The 23,542-nt window shown below is 44.8% G+C and overlaps 1 protein-coding gene across 1 annotated transcript; it reads right to left on the reverse strand.

The window, feature by feature from the left end:
• Positions 1-4,992: 4,992 nt before the first annotated feature.
• On the reverse strand, positions 4,993-19,664 carry LOC101614501 (sodium-dependent glucose transporter 1C-like). The gene is made up of 4 exons (XM_012949238.2): positions 19,614-19,664; positions 10,878-11,046; positions 8,169-8,285; positions 4,993-6,751 (listed from the first exon to the last, which is right to left on the reverse strand). Exons 2-4 carry the CDS (start codon positions 11,041-11,043, stop codon positions 5,700-5,702), a joined length of 1,335 nt encoding a protein of 444 aa, XP_012804692.2. The 5' UTR covers positions 11,044-11,046; positions 19,614-19,664; the 3' UTR covers positions 4,993-5,699.
• Between the last annotated feature and the right edge of the window lie 3,878 nt (positions 19,665-23,542).

Consider the following 23,542-nt stretch of genomic DNA (forward strand, 5'->3'; position numbering starts at 1 on the left):
TAGCTTAAAGCAGTCCAATAGCAGTTGCAGGCCTGAGAATCAAGGAACCCAGCAGCTGCTCAGTCCATGTGGCCAGATGCCTCAGCAGTCCCAATCTGGCACTGAAGGCCTGGAGGCGTCCTGAGGAGCTGGGGTTCAATCCACGTGGATCCATGCGGGTCTTCAATTGACACTGGTCTTCAATCCACGCTGGAAGGCAGCGAGCAGCTCCGGCAGCCAGGTGGAAGGAAGGGGCTCTGTTTCCCCAGAGCTTCCTTATATAAAGTCCCCCTCTGAGAGGGGCCGCCCGCTCAGGGGGAAGGGCTCACCCTGGGGGAAGGACTTCCTCTTTCAGTTAGTCCTTCCTGGAAGCAACCTCAGAGATCTACCCAAAAGGGATGTCTGTGGATTACTAAACAGATCAAGTTGACAACAACTTATCCATCACAACACATAAAGCCAGATGCACAAAGTGGCACATGAACTGGAGTTCATTTCCCCTGGCCAGAGGCCCTGGCACATCCATTCTCTCTCTCCCTTTGCTCTCAAATAAATAAAAAAATATTTTTAAAAAGAACAGCAAGTGTTTTTACTGGCAATTTATTATCCTCATGACCCTCTTTTCCTCTTCCCAATGAGTCTCCCTTCTTCTTCAACGTCCTCTGGTGCGTGAGTGTGTGTCCAGTGAGCACATGGGGCGGGGGGCTATTTACCAGAGCATGGTAACTTACAAGTGGCTACACTGCTTTGGCTCCAGCAAACACTGTCCGCAGTTCCTCAGGGAGTAGTGATGGGGGGACCCTGTGAGCCATTCTCCCACCCACGCTGGACTGTTGACAAGCCCAGTCTTCTTTCAAGTGCTCAGTGTGACCTTTACACACATGCCATGATCTTATGGTCCTGGAGAGGTGACTCAGCGATTAAAAGCTCTTGCTTGCAAAGGCATGCACAGAAAACCAGATGCAAAAAAGTGGGTACAAGGGACTGGAGAGATGGCTTAGTGGTTAAGGCGCTTGCCTGAGAAGCCTAAGGACCCATGTTTGACTCTCTAGACCCCAAGTAAGCCAGACACACAAGGTGACACAAGCTCACAAGGTTGCACATGCACACAGAGTGGCGCATGCATCTGGAGTTCGACTGCAGTGGCTGGAAGCCCTGGAGTACCCATTCTGTCTGTCTCTCTCTCTCATGCTCTCTCTCTCATAATTAAAAACAAAATACAAAAAAAGGTGCCCCAAAGCCTCTGGCATTCATTTGCAGCCCTGACGCCCACGCACATGTGCACACACCACACAAGCACACACACAAATAAGGATTTCTTTAAAAAAATATCAGATGCTTCTAGTTGAGGAAATGGATCCGTAGGTTAGATTGCAAGCTCCTTCAGTGTGAGTGCCTCTCAGGCCAGATATTGCCAAGTTTGACTCCTCAGAACCTATGTAAAGGAAGCTGGGCATGTTCACACACTTCCGTAACTTCAGCCCATAGGGCTGAGACCAGAAAATTGCTTGTTTGCTGATGGACTGTAGGAGGGAGAGACCCAGTCTCAAGGAAGGATGTGGGTGAGCAATGAGAAGACACCTGACTTCTCTTCAGCCTGAGGAGAAGCAGTAAACAGCTGGGCATAGTAATCCCAGCACTTGGGAGGTAGGAAGATCGCCAGGAGTTTGAGGTCAGCCTAGTACTAGATAGTATATTCCAGGTTTGTCTGGGCTAGATACTGATATGGGGGTCTGTGGGGAGTCTAGGAAAGTTCTTGAACCCCAAACTCTGAGTTCATATGTGTATTTAACCAGAGAATTAAGCAAATCAAACTGAGAAAGATACTTATCAAATTATTATAATATTGGTTTATTGGGCTGGAGAGATGGCTTAGCAGGTGACGCACTAGCCTACAAAGCCTAAGGACCTAGGTTCAATTCCCCAGTACCCATGTAAACCAGATGTAAAGGTAGCATTTGCGTCTGGAGTTTGTTTGCAGTGGCAGGAGGCCCTGATGTGCCCATTCTCTCTCTCTCTCTCCCTCCCTCCCTCTCCTCCTCCCTCTTTTCTCTAATAAGTAAATGAATAGTACAATATATTTTAAAATATTTTTACTTTAAAAATATTTATTTATTTATTTGAAAGAGAATGAGAGAGAGGCAGATAGAAAGAATAAGAACACCAGAGAATAAGAACTCCAGCCACTGCAAACAAACTCCAGACTCATGCACCAACTTGTGCATCTGGCTTTACATGGATCCTGGGGAATCAAACCTGGGTCCTTTAGCTTTGCAGGCAAGCGCCTTAACCACTAAGCCATTTCTCAACCCAATAAAATATTTTTAAATTATTATATTTATGTAGGAAAGTGCAATACCAAGGGAAGAAAAATTGATACATCCACGTGGTCTGAGAGCCCACGTGGAAAACATGGAAGAAACATGAAGAGATTTAGGGGAAAAAGAAAGTACAGCAAGCTCCTGCCATGTGGAAGGGGCAGGAGTGGGGAGAGAGGGGCCAAGAGGGTTCTTCCCCCCTCTCTAGAGCCTGGAGGCTCAGGAGTGATGAATGGGCCATGTAGGGAGAGCTCGGCCCCACAAGTGTTTTTATCTAGGGAACTCCTTTAGGCAAGAGACAAGATAAGCCAGCCTCTTTCATCTCTAGCAAAGTGGAGACTGCAAGGACAGACATTCCTGCCTTTACTTTTGGGGCCCACTCACCCTAAACTATCTAACAAAGCTACCTGACTCCCTCTCATTACCTTGAGGAAAAAAAAAAAAAAAAAAAGAAGAAGGAAAGAAAGGAAAAGAACAGCAATGAACACAGTAAAGGTGTTTCCAATCTCTAGCTGAGAGAAAAGCACGGGATAAACAGAGAAATGGCCTGGAATGTCAGTGTGTCCATCTGCTCTCCTCTCAAGAGCTGCTAAGATTAGTTACTGACTTCAGGGGCAAGGACATATCGTGAACGCACAGTAGCCAAGAAGGGTGCCATGTTTTACTTAAGATAAACCAAAGAGATCACTTTCTGTTTTTGATTTTTTTGAGGTAGGGTCTTACTCTGGCCCAGGCTGACCTGGAATTCACTATGTAGTCTCAGGGTGGCCTCGAACTCACAGCGATCCTCCTACCTCTGCCTCCCGAGTACTGGGATTAAAGGCGTGCACCACCACGCCCGGCTGAAATCATTTTTTACATACAGCAAAGTTATCGGAATTAGAGAAAAGAAAGCAAACCGACTACACAATCAAGTTGAAATTAAAAATCTTTCAACCTAAAGCTTAGATGCAAGCAAAATCATTCATTGATTCTATTTACTGAAGGATAGCATGCACTAATTTTGCTGTCTTCACAGGTGGTGCTTTTCCCACTCTCGGATCCTGGGCTACAAAAGTATATTCTCATCTTTGGTTTCCCACATACTTCAGACTCAGAGCAGGTGAACCCTGGGAGATGGGTAACACAAGGACTCCCGTTTCTGCACAAATGGTGCCAGTTGAATATTAAGTCTCAATTACAACACTTTATAATGTGACTAACATTGGAGTCTAGTGAAGATGAAATCAGACTCATGGTGTCTTACTGAGGTGATTAAGGGACTTTTAAAAGACCAGTGAATGTTCTGCTCGAGGGCTAAGGCGGGACAGCGTGTACAGATTTGCTCTGAATATATTCAGTCTGATATTGGAGTACACTCTATAGTTCCCAGTGCTCAGAGGACTTAGCGAGGAGGATGGCTTGAGCCCTGGACTTGACACCAGGCGAGGCAGCACAGTAAGACCCTGTCCCTGAATAAATAAATAAGCACATACCTAAACAAATTAAAATTTTTCCTTATTCTTTTACAATAGTATAAAAACCATAATTGAGGGACTTGCTATTTTGCTCTAATCTAAGACACTGAGTGTAAAACACATCTTTACTCTCTATCCCGAAAACAGCTGTCAATTATAATTGGTCATAATGCTAAATGATCATTCATTATCAAACATATCCTATCCTTGCCAGGTATGGTGGCGCACGCCTTTAATCCCAGCACTCAGAGGCAGAGGTAGGAGGATCACTGTGAGTTCAAGACCAGCCTGAGATTACATAGTGAATTCCAGGTCAGCCTTGGCTAGAGGGAGACCCTACCTCGAAAAACCAAAAAAAAAAAAAAAAAAGCTTTTTCAGGCATGTTTAAAGTGTAAAAAGGCATACCTTCATATCAGTGAAAAATAGCATTCTTCAGAAAATTAATGAATATATTACACATTAAGCACATTAAATCATCACATATTCATAATCAGTAGCACATTCTTAAAGAGTTTTTTTTTTTTTTTTTTTTTTTTTTGGAGTAGAGGGGTTTGAGGTAGGGTCTCCCTCTATCCCAGGCTGACCTGGAATTCACAATGTAGTCTCAGGATGGCCTCAAACTCACAGTGATCCCCTTATCTCTGCCTCCCAAATGCTGGGATTAACGGCATGCGCCACCACTCCCAGCTATTTTATTTTTATTCCTAGAGCCATAACTCAGGAAATGAGATAAATGAGGTCACATCAGGTACCTCAGCCTAGAGCCAGAGGACAGAGTCACATTTGAAGGCAGGTCTCTTGAACCCACAGTGTGCTCTCTTCACAGAAATAAAGCACTCAAACAAGCCACCAGCACTCTTTAGTCCTACTGAATAAATAAAATAAAGCAATATCAACATCCGTGCGTTCCCCAGTGTGAGCATTCATAAAGCTCCTTTCCCCAACCACCCTGGCAGAACATGGGTAGCCTGGTCATTTGCGCAAAAGTCCATCCTTTTCCTCAATTGTGTTGATCTATCTGAATACAACCCATCTTCACAAACACAACTTCGCTATATGCCCTGGAATCTAGAGGTCATAAACTATTGCCCAACGACTCCCTGAAAACAGGCATCTCATAGCAAGAACCTACGCATAAGACCACTAGGCAGCTACAGAACATTTCAAAACATTTTAGCATTTCCTGTAAACGGACCTAAAAACCTTGATCCCAAGATCACACTGAAAATCTGCGAATTCTGTGCTCTGATTGGCCCATTGAGAAGTTTTTACTGAAAGGAGTCCTGGTGGCTAGAAGCCTAGCCAGCGGAGAGCACTTACCTGGTGTACACAAAGCTCTGGGTTCGATGCCCAGCACCCCCCCACTCACTCATTCTCCCACTGAGAACCACAAGGTTAGTCAGTAAGAACTCCATTTTCTCTAAATGTTAGTTGCGTTTGTCCTGGTTTCTGACAAGGTGCCTGCTGTGGTTTACATGTGAAATGTTCCCAGAGGCTCACGTGACTGAACACGTGGCGACCTGCTGGTGGTGATGATGTTCAACTTCCAGGAGGTGGAGCCTCCAGGAGGAAGTGGATCGCTGGAGGCCAGGCCTTGAGGTTTTACAGACTGGACTTCCCTCTGTTCTCTGCCTCTTGTTTTGCCCATGCCTGAGGAGGGGAGGAGTTCCAGTTGCACGTTTCTGGCGCTATGGGGTCACTGGTTGTCATGCCTTCCCCTCTATGATGTCCTCCATCCCTCAAACTGTAAGCCAGAACAAACCACTCCTTTCTTAAGTGGATCTTGTTTAGTCACAGCAAGAAGAAAAATCATGGATGCCCTGCTTCACTGGGAATAATAGTGTTAACTTGAGAGGACCCAAATCAATACATTTGAGAGGAAGTGACAGGCAAATCAGCTGTGTGTGTCATCAAAACTTTTCTAGAAGTCTATTCCTCAACGTGTCACTCACTCCACACTTCCATTTCTCTGCATCTCCCTCTTTGTTCCTTTTTGTTATATAGGATAAACCTAGAGAATAATTTTTTCTGGCCCCTCGTTGTTGATGTTTTCTCTTTTTTGGGGTGATCCAAAGGCAAGGTGGCGAGTTTATACATCACAGGAAATAAGATAGCAGTGAACACTGCGGACACCAGACATGTGTACAGAACTACTGGCAAATCCGGGTATTGTCCTTGAAGACTTCCAATGATTGCAGGAATAGCCATTTCTCCTAGAGCACCGCCAATTACAAAGAATGCGGCAGACTTCCCATTGATGGTCGTGTACTGCTCGATCCAGGAAACCCCGCTGGGAAAGGTGGAGGCCATCGAGGCTCCATACACTGCAGATGCGATCCAGAGACAAAGCGGGCTCTTGTCAAAAAGCACCAGAAATAAACACGAGACCAGACTCCCAACGTTGCTCAGCACAATCATGGCTCCAGGCTGTAAATATCTGGCAAAGAAGATGGCCAGGCCCCTGCAGGCGGCAAAGGTGCCCCAGAAGACAGAGTTCAACCCGGCTGCTTGGCTTTCTTCCATGCCAACGTGGGTGGTGGCAAAGGAGAATATGTAAGAGCCATATGTCACCTCAGCCCCGACGTAAAAGAAGAAGAACAGGAAGAGGAGGCAGAGAAGGGCCTTGTGATGTTGAGCTCGTCGAGACCCCTGGGCAGATACTGTGGATTTTGTCTGCCTTGAGCTCTTCTTACACAACAGAGCAAACAGAAAGACAGAAACTGCTAAAATGTAGGTGCCGATGGAGGCGTAGGCCCACACTAAGTTCATGTCATCGGGAACTCCAAACAGAGAGCGAGCGTGGGCTTCTGAGGATGAGTTCAGGGCTCCAGGGTGCCAGCCGGGCTCTGTGTGGTTTCCTGCAGGCGCTGTGGTACCCCACGCCAGCTTAGCCAGCAGGGGAGCCAGAAAGGCACCCAAGGCAAAACTGAAGTGCAAGGCCTGCATGTGTGGGGCTCCTCTGTCTCCCCAAAGAGCCAAGATGAGGACATTCCCACCTACCAATGAAAGATGGGGGAAAAATGATACAAACACAGTTACTTAGAGGAAAAAAAGTACCTTGTCACCATGAGAAAGAAGATGATTAGATGAAATGAAATGGCATGAACATAATCAGTGTTCTAAGTTACCAAACCTTGACCCTTAGTCAGCTGTATAAAGAACTCTTACCTATGACTATGAGAGAACTACACATTGTAACATCTCATACTCATGGAACTCTACAAATTGGCAAACTAATCCCCTCTAATCCAGGCACATTAGCAAAGGCTTTTACAGAACAGCAAACATCATACTGTGGAGTAATATTTACATATTTACACATGTTATTTATTAGACAACACATACATACACACACACACACTTGAATAATATCATTTGTGAAACATATACAAATCACCCCAGTTAGGTACCTGAGTGCTCCTGCAACAGGAAACAAGAATACCTTTCCAAATCTGCATCCACACTGTCATGCAAGGTAAAAGGACAGAAGCGTCAAGTCTGTGGCTACTTATTTTTTATTGGTTATTACAAAATTGGATATAATTCTATCCTGTAATTTTACAACTAAATGAAAGCTGAAGTATAGAATATTCCTACCTCCTACTCAGTACTGTTAGAGAAAGGAAGGTAGAGATAGAAAGCTGCAATTGAGAGTAAAGAAACGTGTGTAATTTAGCAGATTTTCAAAGACAGGATGGCATGTACTGTGCAAAACCAAGAGCTTTTGAATATTTTATTTATTTATTTGAGAGTGAAAGACAGAGAAAGAGAGAGAGAATTTCTAGATGGGTAGGCCAGGGCCTCCTGAAAACAAACTCCTGATGCATGGGCCACTTTATGCATCTGGCTTTACATGGGTACTTGGGAATTGTACCCAGAGCCATCAGGCTTTGCAAACAAGCACCTTTAATGACAGAGCCATCTCTCCAGTCCAAGCAGGAGTTTTTCAAAGAGAGTAAGCAGTTGAAAAGAAACCCAAGAGAACTAGGTCCCAGCACAGGTTACCTCAAGCTCAACAATGGATGCATTTCAACTGAGATGTCTGCTTTTGTCACTTTGCAGCCTAAATGTCCCTCCAAACTTATTTCACCCTAATAAACCATTGGTTATTTTCAGTCTAGTATGACCAAATGGTAATTACCCAAGAAAGAGAGTCCCTCCACATTTGGATACTGTAAATTAGCTCTCCCATCACCAAACTCTCCTGGACCACCTCATTATTAACTTTAAAGTCCATGCTCTAATTGTCCAGAAGCGTAGCTTCTAGAAGATTGGGCTTGATCCAGTAAACCTTTGACCAACTTAGTGAGTTCATCCATTTCATAAATATTGCAAGTGACATAATATTCTCCATCCTAATTTTCCTACCAGCCATGGCCCCAACCCCAGAGAAACAGTGAAACACTTACTGACCTGTGTCCAAAATGCCAAATGAAACACCAAACACAGAAATCATGGTGATCAGTACTTTTGCTGCCTTGCAAAAAGGAGTAAGATAAAGACCAGCTGTGGTAGCCAACATTGACAGTCCTGAGAAGAAGGAAGAATGGCAGTTACAAAAAGTATCCTGGGGCTGGAGAGATGACTTAGCAGTTAAGGCACTTGCCTGCAAAGCCTAAGGACCCATGTTCAACTCTCCAGATCCCACATAAGCCAGATGCACAAAGTGATGCAAGGGCACAAGGTCACACACGTGCACAGGATGACACATACGTCTGGAGTTCAATTGCAGTGACTGGAGGCCCTAGTACACCAATTTCTCTCCCTCTTTCTCCCATCCTCCTTCTCCCTCTCTCTAAAAAAGTTGGGGGGGGATCAGTCTATTGGGCTTGCCTCAAAAAAATAAATGTATCCTGCAATATCATGGGTCAAGATAATATCATGAAGCTAGGAATGGTGGCACATGCCTTTAATCTCAGAATTTGAGAGGCAGAGGTAGGAAGATCACTGTGAGTTAGAGGCTAGCCTGAATTACAGAGTGAATTCTAGGCCAGCCTGGGCCAGAGTGAGACCCTACTTCAGAAAAAATATACATTTAAAAAAAAAAATGGGCTGGCCGGGCATGGTGGCACACACCTTTAATCCCAGCACTTGGGAGGAATAGGTAGGAGGATCACTATAAGTGTGAGGCCACCCTGAGACTACATAGTGAATTCCAGGCCAGCCTGAGCTAGAACAAGACCCTGCCTTGAAAAACTAAGAAAAAAAATGGCTGGAGAGATTACTTAGTGGTTAAGGTGCTTGCCTGTAAAGCCAAAGGACCCTGGTTCAATTCCTCAGGACCCAGGTAAGCCAGATGCTCAAGGTGCACATGTGTCTGCAGTTCATTTGCAGTGGCTGAAGTCCTGGCATGCCCACTCTTTCCTTCTCTCTCTCTCTTTCTTTCTCAAATAAATAGACAAAAAATAAAATATTAAAAAAACAAACATGGGTAATAAAAAAACCTGAGTAATTTCCAGAAGACCAGACTGTAGCTTCTACAAGTGGTATATAATACGGACTACAAAATATAAGTAATAATGGCACAAATACAGTTCTGTCACGACCAATCAACTATAATTTATAGCCGGGCATGGTGGTGCATGCCTTTAATCCCAGCACTCGGGAGGCAGGGGTAGGAGGATCACTGTGAGTTCAAGGCCACCCTGAGACTACATATTGAATTCCAGGTCAGCCTGGGCTAGAGTGAGATCCTACCTCAAAAAACAAAGACAAAAAATAAGGCAACCATAACTTATAACAAAAAGAACAGTGTTTTTAGCAAAAGAGACAAGTGAAAAATGTTTATTTAGATCTTTGACAATTATACACTGAAAAGGATTTGTAGATATGAAGTAACAAAAAGGCAGAAGAAAATAAAGTTACTGTAGAAGTTTGTCCTAAAACTTTGGATAAATTAGTGTACCAAATAAGAGAGGGAGATACGAAATACTTAAAAAATTTTTTTTATTTGAGAGAGTAATAGGTGGGGGGCGGGTGAGGGGAGAATGGGTATGCCAGGGCCTCCAGGGCCTCCAACCCCTGTAAACAAAGTCCAGATACATGTGATCCCTTGTGCATCTGGCTTACGTGAGTCTTGGGGAATGGAACCTGGGTCTTTTAGCTTTGTAGGCAAGCTCCTTAACCACTAAGCCATTTCTCCAGCTCAAAATAATTATTTTGGGCCTGGGGTATAGCTCAGGGGTAGACTACATGATCAGAATGCACAAGACCTTGTACTTGACCTCAAGACACACTCCCCAAATTACATTCACACACATGTTCTTTGAACTCTCTTTGGAAATAAGAGGAATTATTAACTTAATCAGCAATACATTTGATTTTTATAAATAATATATAAAATTTATTCTCCTGGACTGGAGGGATAGCTTAACTGTTAAGGTGTTTACCTGCAAAGCCAAAGGACCCAGGTTTCATTCCCCAGGACCCATGTTAGCCAGATGCACAAGGGGGTGTTCGTCTACAGTGGCTGGAGGCCCTGGCATGCCCATTCTCTCTGTCTCCCTCTCCCTCTTTCTCTGTCAAATAAATTTAAAAACTTATTTTCCTTGATATAATATCCAAAGATACTGTATCACATGCATCTAAATTTTACTGAAACAGGTCAGTTCACTGGGGGTAAAGTATGCTGAAAGCTTTGCCATCTTTCCCAGGGTGCAGTAGGGCATGGGGCAGCAGGGACAAAACTGCAGTCTACCACCCACAAAATATCACCCATCCTCCCTGCCCCACTTTTAAGGTTCATCTCAGAGTCCACAGAACCTGACAAGTCTTGGGTGCTCATTCTGTTCTCTGTGGTACCAGAAGCCCTACCCATCACCCAGATGAGCAGAGCTTTATGGGTAAGCAGTGGGTGACCCTGGGTGGAGCCCCGATCACAGTGAATGTTAGTAATGTTCTGGACGGCCAGCACACACCTGAGGCTAATCCTCTTTCTAAAAGGTCAGGTCCAGATCCTCTCCAGCTGCCAACTGGGAGCAGGAACATGGGAACCCAAACAACTGTGGAGGACACCAATTCACTTGTCAACCATTCTGTAGGCTGTGCTTCTCTCAGACAGAGTCACCTTGTTCACGTTCATCCATTGGCAGGCACAGAGAAGCAAAGTCAATGTTCACTTACCCAAAAGTAAAAAGTGATTCATACAGTCAAAAAGAACTCCACCAATCACAGAGCCACTCAGGTACCCTAAAGCACGACCCACAAATATTTCGGAAAGACTGCTGATGTTTCGGTTCACATTTCTCGCCAGATCTTGAAATGTGGGTCCCAGGATGGCAACAGTCATTCCCTGCAATTTAAAGAGACAAAAGCTTTACTTATAAACACGATATTATGTATTTAATCAGTATCTACTACCCAAAAAGTAGGGAGTGGGTTACAATGCAGACAATTACTTTAAGGCTTATAGTAAAGGGGGAAAATGTACAAGTATAGTACAAATATTTTTAACTTTAAAAAATATTTATTTATTGGGGTTGGGGGAGAGGCAGAGGGAAAGAGAGAATGGGCATGCCAGGGCCTCCAGCCACTGCAAACAAACTCCAGATGCATGGGCTACCTTGTGCATCTGGCTTACGTGGGTCCTGGGGAATCCAACCAGGGTCCTTAGGATTCTCAGGCAAATGCCTTAATGCTCGTCCATTTCCCCAGACTATTTTAAAACTTTCACTGACATTTTTCATACATGTACATAATTGTTTTTATCTTAATCCCATCCTACTACGTTTGTTCTCCCTCCAATGACCTCTTCCACTAAACCCTTTCTTCTTTCCAACCAGTTCCTCTTCTATTTTTTTAATTTTTTCCTCTCTATTTTGATGTCTTGTCTTGCCCTCCTCCAGTATACACGAGAACACATTGATGAGCCCAGTATTGTGCAGGTCTTGTGTAGGGAACAACACCCACTGTGAGGTCGTGAATGCAGTGAGCACTTCATATCTGAAAACAGCGTTCCAAGCACTCTTCCCTATCCTCTGGCTCTTATATTCTTTTTTATTCATTTTAACTTTATCTTTATTTATTTATTTTTTGAGGTATGATCTTGCTCTAACCTAGGCTGACCTAGAATTTACTATGTCGTCTCAGGCTGGCTTTGAACTCACAGCAATCCTCCTACCTCTTCCTCCCAAATTCTGGGATTAAAAGCATGAGCCACCATGCCAGGCCTTTTTAACTGAAAAAAATTATTTAGTTATTTGACAGAGACAGAAAGAAAAAGGCAGAGAGAGAGAGAAAGAGAGAGAGAGATGGAGGGGATGGGTATGCCAGGGCCTCCAGCTGCTGCAAATGAACTCCAGACGCATGTGCCACCTTGTGCATTTGGCTTACATGGGTCTTAGGAAATAGAACCTTTTTAACTTTTTTTTTTTAAACAGCTGAGAAATTTTATTGAAAATGGTAATACAGAAATACCAGATTCTCATTTTAACGTGAAACTGACAGCATCTTCCAGAACTTTCCTAGTACTTCACCTTTCCTGTTATTATACAAGAACAAGGTTCCAGATCCAAAATAACAAATAAACCTACTAGTAAATATTTTTCCCTTGGCTCTAGACTCTATCCTAGTTATTTTTCTAACTTATACTTTTTTTCGAGGTAGAGTCTTGCTCTAGCCCAGGCTGACCTGGAATTCACTATGTAGTGCCAGGCTGGCCTTGAACTCACAGAGATCCTCCTACCTCTGCCTCTGTGCTGGGATTAAAGGCGTGTGTCACCATGCCCTGCTAACTTTTGCATTTTACCCTTTCAAGAATGAATAGTTATTTTTTAACTGACTCGTAAGTGTGAAAATTGGATTTACCTCATCTTGAAAACAAAACCAACCAACCAGCCAGCTAACCAAAAAATCATATACACACCCTTATTGAAACTCAGAAAAAGCCACTTGTTCATTTAAAGCTCACCTGCTTTAGATAATTGCTTATCTTTACACATTAGCACAAGCCAATGTTTGATCCATGCCGTAAAAACTGTACAAAATGAAGACCTGTGAATTCCCTAGGGAAACCTTAAGGCAAAAGCAGAAGCCTTATGCTAAAGGGGAAAGGAACGCAGAGGCACTGGGCTGTGAAACGGCGCGGATGAGCGAGCACCACAGGGATGAGGACAACTGTGTACAAACATGTGCAAGAAGATGAAGTCCAGAGAGGAGCGTTAGCCCCCCCTCCACTTTCCTGTAGAAGTAATGATCATGTCGGGTAAGAACTCCTGCAAAAAGTTCTGCTTGGATTTTAGCTAGCAGAATCCTAGTTCTCTCCTGTATTTGCCAAGCATCCTTGTTTTAGACCTTTCCTCAGAGGCCTACAGTCCTACAGAAGCCAGTCCTAGAGTGTTTGGGGGCTCCTTTGGAGAGTTGCCACCCTCCTGTCCTCTCACACTGGGACGAACTCCAAACTCTGGCAATCCCCTGTCCAGTTTCTGAGCTATACTAGGACTTTTCTGCACATAGACTTCTTTTAAGGCTACAAACTGTACAAGTTGGTCCCATAGACAATGAATTTTACCAGGAGTTTTTGAAACGACATGAATCAAACATTTGCCCATCCTTTTTAACTTTTTTAATGACAGCTTTCATACATAATGTATTTTGACCATAATTCCCTCCTGTTACTGTTTTTGTCCCCCTTCCCCCACTCTCTTCCACAGCATTCTTTCTTCTTTCTAACTAGTCCCTCTTCTATTTTGGTATCTTTTTGCCCTCCTCTCACATCCGCGATGAAATCTTGATGAGCCTGAGCAGACCAATATCACCAGAACTACAGACTCTGAATTTTTCTTCATTTCAAAGCTCTCACTTTTTCAAAAATGCTTTAATTCTTGTGGATTTTTCTGTTGCATTCTCTCCTATCTGAATAATATCTTCAAAGACTGGTCTGTTATAAAGATTACTAAGAAGCGGGGGATATATCTCAGTGGTGGAGTGCTGGCCAAACATGCATAGTCCAAGTTTGATTTCTAGCACTGCACAACAATGCAACAATAAAAATGATAAGTTAGGGCTGGAGGGATTACTCAGTGGCTAAGGCACCTGCCTGCAAAAGCTAAGGACTCTGGTTCTACTATCACGTATGTAACGCCAGATGCTCAGTGTGGCACATACATCTTGAGTTGGTTTGCAGTGGCTAGAGGCCCTGACGGGCCCATTCTCTTTGTCTCTCTTCTCTATCTCCCTCTGCTTGCAAATAAACAAAACTTAGAAAAAAATTAATTATAAGGTGTATCATTAAGTCTATATTTGAAATAATTTTCTATATTTTGAAATATACTACAAGCACTAATGAGAATTTATGTTAACAATTAATTATCAAAATGTTTTCATTTTTTATATAAGAATAACAGCATTTCTGTTGCACATGGGGCCCTATACATACACAACATGCAGGAGATAAACCACTTAAACATGGTTAAATCTACAGAAACGTTCCTAACTACCAGGAGCACTGCATACAAGCTGTCTTGAAGAATGTTGCATGCACATGCATAGCATGACTGTAATAAAACTTTAAAGAAAAAAATTATCATGCAAATTAATTTTGGTCTTTATCTACCTCTATATGAGACAAACTCTAACCTAACCTCGTATGTCAACAAACTGTGACCATCTGCAGGCATTTCTCATAACAAATGGCCAAATGGGCTGCTTCGTGTGCAGCTCTGTCCAAACAAGAGAAAGTCCACTCTCCTGGGAGAGCCACATGTTTGATTTGTCAAACCCATCACTTGGTAAAACTAGAAACCCCAAGTGGCATTCTAGTAACTCCTTCCAGTTGGATTTCACACACTTGCCACCTTCAGTGCCCGTTTTCTGGGTGTACAGAAACTTCCCCATGCAGAAAGTAGCTGCAGTCATTAGAAAATGTGGGGATTTTTTATGGGCTTTCCTGGAGAAGTCTCTGGCAATAGTGGTACTTTTTGCACTGCACAATTTGTAAAACAGGTAAAGTGTCACAAACACAATGGCCTTGGGCCAAGCTCCTGAATCGACTGGAGTGTCTCAAAGATACTACCAATTGATGGCAATTGGATCCACTCCCACTGGCGAATGTAGACTGGGACCTGGTGACACATAATTGCTGCGAGACCTGAACTCTGACATGAGTCAGCAGTCAGGTGTTGATGCATTACAGTTTACACCAACGCACGTTTTCAGTAGGCACAAAAAGCCCTCACCACCACCCAGTGGTGACGGCCTGGACTTCCATGATCTAGATGCTCAGCAGCTGGTCTTTTGTAAATAGCACCACTAAAGGACTGCCCTGTTGGAAGGGGCCATGCCAGGATTCCCTGTGTAGCCAAACATCAGAACCCTCAATCCTGGATCTACATAGCTCAAGACTCTGGAACCTATATAACTGCCAGGGCCTTCACAGCGAACTTGACCAGGATCCTCTGCCTAAGCTGCTCTGAGTTCCCAGCGAGTCTCTGTGATGCCCCAGAGGAGAGATGAAAGCTCCCCTTGACATACCAAGCCGGTTAGATATCACTGTTTCTTGCTTCCTACGCTCACTGGAAACACTCCCCCGACTTTCCAACCCATAACCTACTCACTGGGGAATGTAGGAAGCCTATGTGCATGATGTCTGCAAAAAGTGGGTTTTGCGTACAAAAGGCTGGGGATGACCTGTGTGGCTACTAAATCCAGGAAGATCCACTAACTGAGGCTGTGCAGGAATCATGAAACCGTTCCTCTCTGAACCTTATTCAGAGCCATGCAGACTTATAAGTGAACAAAAGTAACTGGCCACCAAGTGGCCATCCTTTCCAGCCCCAAAGGCCCAATATGGAACTGTGGAGAATTTCTCTACTTCATTCATCTTCCTTGCTCTCTTGCCTGGCTCTCTGCTGCCCAAAGTGTCTATACCTTCCATGATAAGACACCAAAGTGGCCAGTATCCAAAACGGAACTAGTTCCAACATTGCAGTACACAGACACTAGTTTTCACTGAAGAAAGTTCTGATAGGATTCCTGAGCATTCACTGTAAGCAACAAGTAGTGTTATGATATGGAACTTGAAGCCAGCATTTAAGTTGGGGAAATTTTTGTATCATGTCAATCAGACTTCCCAGGGTAGCAGAAGAATGGAAGGAACATTCTGAAAAGTGCATGAGAACATTTATGTGCATCAAAATTATTAAAACCTGAAGAAAATTAAATGCTGTACTTAACTTTCCCTTGGTTTCATTACTGTATAAAAAGTGGAGCTAGGGCTGGAGAGATGGCTTAGCGGTTAAGCGCTTGCCTGTGAACCCTAAGGACCCCGGTTCGAGGCTCGGTTCCCTAGGTCCCACGTTAGCCAGGAGCACAAGGGGGCAACACACAAGCCTGGAGTTTGTTTGCAATGGCTGGAGGCCCTAGCGCGCCCATTCTCTCTCTCACTATCTGCCTCTTTCTCTCTCTGTCACTCTCAAATAAATCAATTAAAATAAACAAAAAAAATTTTTAAGTGGTGCTAGAGAGATAGCTTATTGGTTATGGCACTTGCATGGGAAGCCTAAGGACCCAGGTTCAACTCCCCAGAAGCCACACAGGCCAGATGCACTAGGTGAGGCATGCACACAAGGTGGTGCACACGTCTGAAGTTCGTTTGCAGTGGTTAAGGCCCTGGTGTGCCGATTCTCTCTCTCTCATAAAAAACAAAAACAAAAAACAAAAAACTGGGGCTGCAGAGTTGGCTCAGTGGTTAAGGGCACTTGCTTGCAAAGCCTGATGCCCTGGGTTCAATTCCCCAGTACTATTGTAAAATCAGATGCACAAAGTGTCACATCTGGAGTTCTTTTGCAGCAGCAGGGACCCCTGGTACACCCATACGTACCACTCCCTCTCTGCCTCCCTCTCTCTCAAATAAATGAATTACAAAAGTGCAATGAAGCCAGATATGGTGTCACCTAACTCCATCACTTGGTAGGTAAAAACAGGAAGATCACAAGTTCATGGTCATCTTCCCTTATGTAGCAAGTTCAAGGCCAGTATGGGCTACTCTAGTCCTTGTCTCTAAACAAAACAAAGAAAGGAATAGGAAGGGTAGCTGAGCAACTGGGTTGAGCTCAGTGGGTAGATCATCTGCTTAACATACAAAGGCCTGGGCTCAGTCTCCCACACAACAAAGTAAACAAGCGGCTAGCAGTGCCAGTACTGACCACATGATGGGCGTGTTTCAGGTGAAGGAGACACCGCGTGTTCATGGGAGCAGCCCACAGCTGGCTTGCAGGCATCCAAACTGGCGAGTGGCAAGTTTGGCTAGTCTAGGACTCTTAATCATGCTCATTAAGTGGGTCTCTGGGTTCCCATGATTTGTGTTACCAGGCTAATTATAAAAATACTTTAAAGCAGGCAATTTCATGGCCAACTGTGGCCCTTAATCACCATCACACTGGGCAAAGATTATGACCAGTCCCACTACACAGACTACTTTGACCTCTTTTTCTATGTAACCTTTAGACTACCTGATTATGTTCCACTTGTTTGTGGAGACAACCATCAAGGAATGGACTGAGGATCTTTGATATTAGCTTCCAGAGGGTCCCCATAGTAATATTCCTAATGGGTTATATCCCTTCAAACATTACGAGTGAAGCTGGGCCTGGTGGCACACACTTACAATCCTATCACTCATGAGGACAACACAAGAGAATCAGGATTTTGAGGACAGCCTTGTCTATGTATAGCAAGACCCTGTCCCTGCCCCGTAGATGAAAAAAAGTGTCATAAATATTCCTATTTGGCCATCCTTTTACTTCTGGTCGTAAACACGAAGGAAACATAATTATCCAAATAATCCGTTGTTGTGAACTGTGATACCACGTTCAGACCAAGCCAGTCCATGACTGTAGTGACAGAAAATGACATCTGGTTCTCAAGGATCAATTTCTCAAAATTTGAGAGTCTGGTAATGGCAGGTGGGGCAGATTGTTGAATTTAAGGGAAAGCCACCTATATATACATACACACACACACATATATACAGGGAATGATAACATATCTTAAAGTCAACAAACTGCAAGCCGAGAGTTCACTCTTGGGATGCATAACTGAGCAGCCAGGCACTCACCCCATCACAGGCTGCAGCCTCCCTGGAAGCGTACAAGAAGGCAGATGAGCTATTTGTGTGCCGATGCTAAGCTGTCTGTTTACAGATACTGCCTGCCATGGCCCTAGGCACAGCTTTCTGAACGTTTCCTGGTTCCCATGCTGCTCAGTTCCTGGATCATTTCTGAGAACTGCTAAAAACAATTTATCCACACTTTTCTCTTTTTTTTTTTTTTGTTTTTCTTTTCTTTTCTTTCTTTCTTTCTTTCTTTCTCTCTTTCTGTCTTTCTTTCTTTCTTTCTTTCTTTCTTTCTTTCTTTCTTTCTCTCTCTCTCTCTCTCTCTCTCTCTCTCTCTCTCTCTCTCTTTCTTTCTTTCTTTCTTTCTTTCTTTCTTTCTTTTTTTGAGGTAGGGTTTCACTTTAGTCCAGGCTGACCTGGAATTCCCTATGTAGTCTCAGGTGGCCATGAACTCCTGGCGATCCTCCTGCATCTGCCTTCCAAGTGCTGGAATTAAATGTGTGCGCCACCACTCCTGGCTCTAGACTTTTCTTTTTGTTTAAACTTTTTTTTTTTTTTTTTTTTGAGAGAGAGTAAGAGCAAGAGAGAGGGAGAGAGGAAGGGAGGAGTGAGAAAGGGACTGAGAATGTGTGAAAGAGAAAGAAGCTGGGCACACAAGCACCTCTTGTTGCTGAATATAAACTCCAGATGCATGGGCTACTTTGTGCCTCTGGCTTTATGTGGTTTCTGGCGAGTTGCACGTAGGCTGTCAGGTTTGTGCAAGCAAGTGCCTTTAACCACTGAGCCATCTCCGCAGCTGTAACCTTTTCTTTTTAATAGGTGTAAGAAAGAATTAAGGGTAACAGTTGAGTTTTAGAGGAAAAGTCTTGGAACCTTTCAAAAAAAAAAAAAAAAAAACAGCTTCTGTATTTCCAGAATAATTGATTCCAAATCGCAAGGCCCTGCTCCAAGGAAAGGTGTGCCCCTCACCCGGGCAGGAGTGGCCCAGGAGCAAGGACCAGGCCAGTTCAGAAGCTCTTAGTACAAGGGAGGGGGGCAGAGCCAATTCTTTGGTCAAAGTACTTCATGCCTTCAAAGCAGCTATAAGCTGGCCCACAGTGAGCACCGCCAGGCATCCGCAAGGGTATTTCTAGATATTTCCACCCCTCCTCATCGAGAAACTCAACAGTTCCAGGGATGCTAACCAAAAGCGGCCTTGTTGGGGGGACTCAGTCTCCCAACTCCCCAGATTCACAATTAGCAAGTAATAAGGAGAGGGTTCCACAAATAGTGAATCGAAGGGTACACAGGAAAGGCACTTCTAGCCTTGTACTTTGCTCCAATGAAAGAAAAAAATATATGGATAAGAAGGGTTGATTTAAATAGAATTGTGGACAGAACAAGAGATGTTCCTGGCTCTACCACTTAACTACCTGTGTGACCTGGAAGAAAAGAAATCACTTCCCTCTGGGCCCTATTTCCTCTCTGTAAAATAAAGCTGAATTTACTACAGCCGCCAGGAAGTGAAAATGCCAGAAAAGCAGGTTTATTGTGTAATAATTTATGACAGTGGCTCAGACCCAGGCAACCCCTCTCGGGTTTCTGCACGGGATACCTATGGCATGTGCTGCAGTTGGAAACACCAGGACATTCAGCCTCGCACTGAGTAATAACCATCCACGATTAACTAGAATTGTGCCCACGAGCTAGCTGATCAAAGAGGTGCCCCAGGTCACAAAATGCAAGTCGAAGCAGGTGAGAGTCCAGCCAGAGAATGCAGGAGGGGGCCAGTTAGAGCCCAGCCTGGGAGCGGGCAGCCCAGCTCTCACCAGCCCCAGGAAGGCGGCACACAGGACCGCGGTGGTGAACCAGCGCAGCGCGCTCCCCGCCCGGCCTCTCCGCTCGCTGCTCGCCGGGGCCTCGGGCTGCAGGAGGCGCTGCCCGGCAGCCGCCGCCCGGGCCCCGCGGCACTCCACGTCCAGCTCCAGCTCGGCGGGTCCAGGCAAGTCGTCTTGCTGCAGGCCAGCTTTTCGGCAGACCCCCTAGAGCTCTGCGAACCCCCTCCCACCCGATCCTTCCAGACTTCCAGGTTCTTCCCCAGGGCCACCTCTCCGCGAGGACTGTCCTGAGTCAAGGTCACGGAAAGTTGGACTTTGCAATGGGCATGTATTGCAAGAAGAGGACACTCACGCCCCATCTTGCACAATCCGAAGCAAGTCACGTGGCGAAAAAAAGTGAAAATTCTGCCAACCAGGACCGTGTTTCCAAGCGAATGGGAGCCTGGTTGCCGGTTTCCTGGGAGACCGGGAGGTCGCTCTGAGGCTGCCCCATCTCCTCTAGCTGAACCCGCAGACAGCAGCTAGAGCCTCCCCTGGCGGAAAGATTGGGGCGTGCAGCTTCGGAAATGTGGCAGGGCTGGAGGACTCATGCCTTGAAATCTAGCACCTGGGAGGCTGAGATAAGCAGGATGACGAGTTCGAAGCCAGCCTGGGCTCTATAGCGAGCCTCTATCTCAAAACGAAAACTAAGGCTGGGGAGATGTCTCAGGGGTAAGGTACTTACCTGCACACCCTAAGGATCCGAGTTTGATTCCCTAGTACCCACATATATAGCCAGATGCACATGCATCTGGGGTTCTTTTGCAGCGGATGGAGGGCCTGGTACACCCATTCTCTCTCTCTCTCCCTCCCTCCCTCCCTCTCTCTCTCTCTCTCTCTCTCTCCTTGCAAATAAATAAATTAAAAAAATTTTGAGGCAACCCCAACAGACTGTCCTTTTTTTTATGAGGGAGAGCAATAGCAAGAGCGAGGGCAAGAGAGAGAATTGGCATGCCAGGGTCTCCAGCCACTCTAATCAAACTCCAAATGTGTGTGCCACCTTGTGCCGCATGCCTCACTTTGTGGGTCTGGCTTACATGGGATCTAGGGAATCCAATAAGCATCTTAACCTCTAAGTCATTTCTCCAGCCCAGTAAAAATACTTTTTAGCGGGTCATGGTGACACACACCTTTAATGCCAGCACTCAGGAGGCAGAGGTGGTAGAATTGCCATGACTACTAGGCCACCCTGAGAGTACATAGTGAATTCCAGGTCAGCCTGGCCTAGAGTGAAACCCTACCTTGAAAACAACAAACAAAAATATATTTTTAAAAAACAAAATATGTGGGCTGGAGAGATGGCTTAGTGGTTAAGCGCTTGCCTGTGAAGCCTAAGGACCCCGGTTCGAGGCTCGATTCACCAGGTCCCACGTTAGCCAGATGCACAAGGGGGCGCACGTGTCTGCAGTTCATTTGCAGAGGCTGGAAGCCCTGGTGCGCCCGTTCTCTCTCTCTCTCTCTCTCTCTCTCTCTCTCTCTCTCTCTCTCTGCCTCTTTCTCTCCCTGTCTGTCACTCTCAAATAAATAAAATAAACAAAAAAATTTTAAAAAATGTGAATCCTGGAAGTTCGAGTTTGCAAGCCTGCTGTATGGTAGGGGGTGGGGTTCTGCTGATGCTACTAGTGTGTGTGTGTGTGTGTGTGTGTGTATGCACAAACACCCTTGCACATATGGAGGCTAAAGGTTGACATCTACTGTCTTCTGAAATCACTGCCCACCTTAATCTCCAGGACAGAGCTTCTCATTGAACCTGGACAGGCTCACCAATTCAGCTGGACCAGCTAGCCAGCAAGCCTTAGAGATCCTCCTGTCTCCCCCTCCCCAGTGCTAAGATTACAGGCATTTGTCAACATATCTAGTCTTTATGCAGATGCTGGGATCTGAGCTCAGCTTCTCATGCTTATGTAACAAACACTTTACCGACAGAGCCATGCCTCTGCCCCATGGAAAACAAAAATGAGGTACTCTACCACTGAGCTACTCCCCAGCTCAAGATATTGTGTAAATTTCTTTTCTTTTTCTTTTTAAAATTTAAAAAATATATTTCATATTTATTTATTTGACAGAGAAAGAGGGAGAGAGAGAGAGAATAGGCATGCCAGGGCCTCCAGGCATTGCACACAAACTCCAGACGTGTGTGCTCCCTTGTGCATCTGACTAACGTGGATCCTGGGGAATAAAACCTGGGTCCTTTGACTTTGCAGGCAAATGCCTTAACCACTAAGCCATCCTCCCAGCCCAAATTTTTTTATTTTGAAAGAGAGAGAGAGAATTGGCGTCCTTAGGCCTCAGCCACTGCAATCCAACTCCAGACACTTGCACCACTTAGTAGGCATGTGCAACCTTGTGCTTGCCTCACCTTCCTGCATCTGGCTTACATGGGATCCCAAGAGTAGAACATGGGTCCTTAGGTTTTGCAGGCAAGTGTCTTAACGGCTAAGCCATCTCTCCAGCCCCATTGTATAATTTTCAAAGCCAACACACCACGACCTCAGGCCACTGGATTTTCTGGATATAGACAGCCCTCAAAGTGAAGTTTGCTATTGACAGTCTTGAAAGAGTGAGTGAAAATGCCATTAGCTAAAATGGACAGCCGTTCAGAAATGAATCCCTCGTGAGGAGCAAAATCACACCCACGGTGGGAGATGCGCACTGTGTGGTGGATTGCTGTGGCTGCTTCCAGTTCACGTCACGACAGCAGCGGTGCTGCTGAAGAGCTACCAGAGTATCTGCTGTAGACACAGGTCCACTCAGTCCATGGATAAGAGGAACATAAGTCTAGAGAAAGAACAATGAGTGTGTAAAAGTCAAAATGATCATATATCTGAATGCTTAGCGTTCTTGCTACTTAATAGCTGGGTTTCTGTTCACTGCCAGAGGTAACCTGGGATCTCAAAAAGCCCCAACAACTGGAAAGATGAAGGGTTTGCAATTTTTTTTATTTAAAATATTTCATTTTTATTTATTTACTTGACAGAGAAAGAGGGAGAGAGAGAGAGAGAATGGGCACACCAGGGCCTCCAGCCACTGCAACCAAATTCCAGATGCGTGCGCCCCCTTGTGCATCTGGCTTATGTGGGTCCTGGGGAGTCAAACCTGGGTCCTTTGGCTTTGCAGGCAAATGCCTTAACCACTAATCCATCTCTCCAGCCCCTGTATATATATTTTTTTAAAAAAACCTGTTTTAAACATATTTTACTTATTTGAGAGAGACATAGAGAAAGAGACAGAGAGAGTGAGTATGGGCACGCCAGGGCCTCTTTCCACTGCAAACAAGCTCCAGACACATGTGCCACCTTGTGACTGCCTAGGTTTGAATTCCCAGCACCCACATAAAGCCAGATGCACAAAGTGGTTCATATGTCTGGAGTTTGTAATGGTAGGAAGCACTGGTGTGTCCATACTCACTCTCTCTCTCTACATGCCTCTTTATCTCTCTCTCAAATAAATAAAAATATTTTTTTAAAAAAACATTGAATTCAGGGGCTGGAGAGATGGCTCAGGGGTTAAGGTGCTTGCCTGCAACACCTAAGGACTCATGTTTGACTCTCCTGATCCCACATAAGTCAGATGCACAAAGGTGAGGCAAGCACAAGGTCACACATGCCCAGTAGGTGGCATAAGCATCTGGAGTTTGATTTCAGTGGCCGAGGCCCTGGAACGCCAATTCTCTCTTTCTTCCTCTCTCTAGGAAAACTTAAAAAATAATAAATCGAATTCAAGTTCAACACAGCTTTTAAAAACCTGGCCAAAGAACACTTAGAGGAAGGAGCTTAAGTCCTCACAAGCAAGACCAGAAGCCTCAGTTTACTTCTACACAGGAGAGGCCCAAGCCGCCTATTTTCATACCACAAAGCACCAGTGTCTACCATTATTAAGGT

Source organism: Jaculus jaculus, chromosome 7 (assembly GCF_020740685.1).
Source record: "Jaculus jaculus isolate mJacJac1 chromosome 7, mJacJac1.mat.Y.cur, whole genome shotgun sequence".
Taxonomy (NCBI): Eukaryota; Metazoa; Chordata; class Mammalia; order Rodentia; family Dipodidae; genus Jaculus; species Jaculus jaculus.

Bases quoted from the DNA above. Each gene is read 5' to 3' on its own strand.
- LOC101614501 (XM_012949238.2), bottom strand. From the start codon at position 11,043: ATGACTGTTGCCATCCTGGGACCCACATTTCAAGATCTGGCGAGAAAT. The intron at 8,286-10,877 runs GTAAGTGAACAT...CCTTCTTCTCAG, and splicing joins GAATCACTTTTTACTTTTGG to GACTGTCAATGTTGGCTACC. The intron at 6,752-8,168 runs GTCAGTAAGTGT...TTTCATTGGTAG, and splicing joins ATTTGGCATTTTGGACACAG to GTGGGAATGTCCTCATCTTG.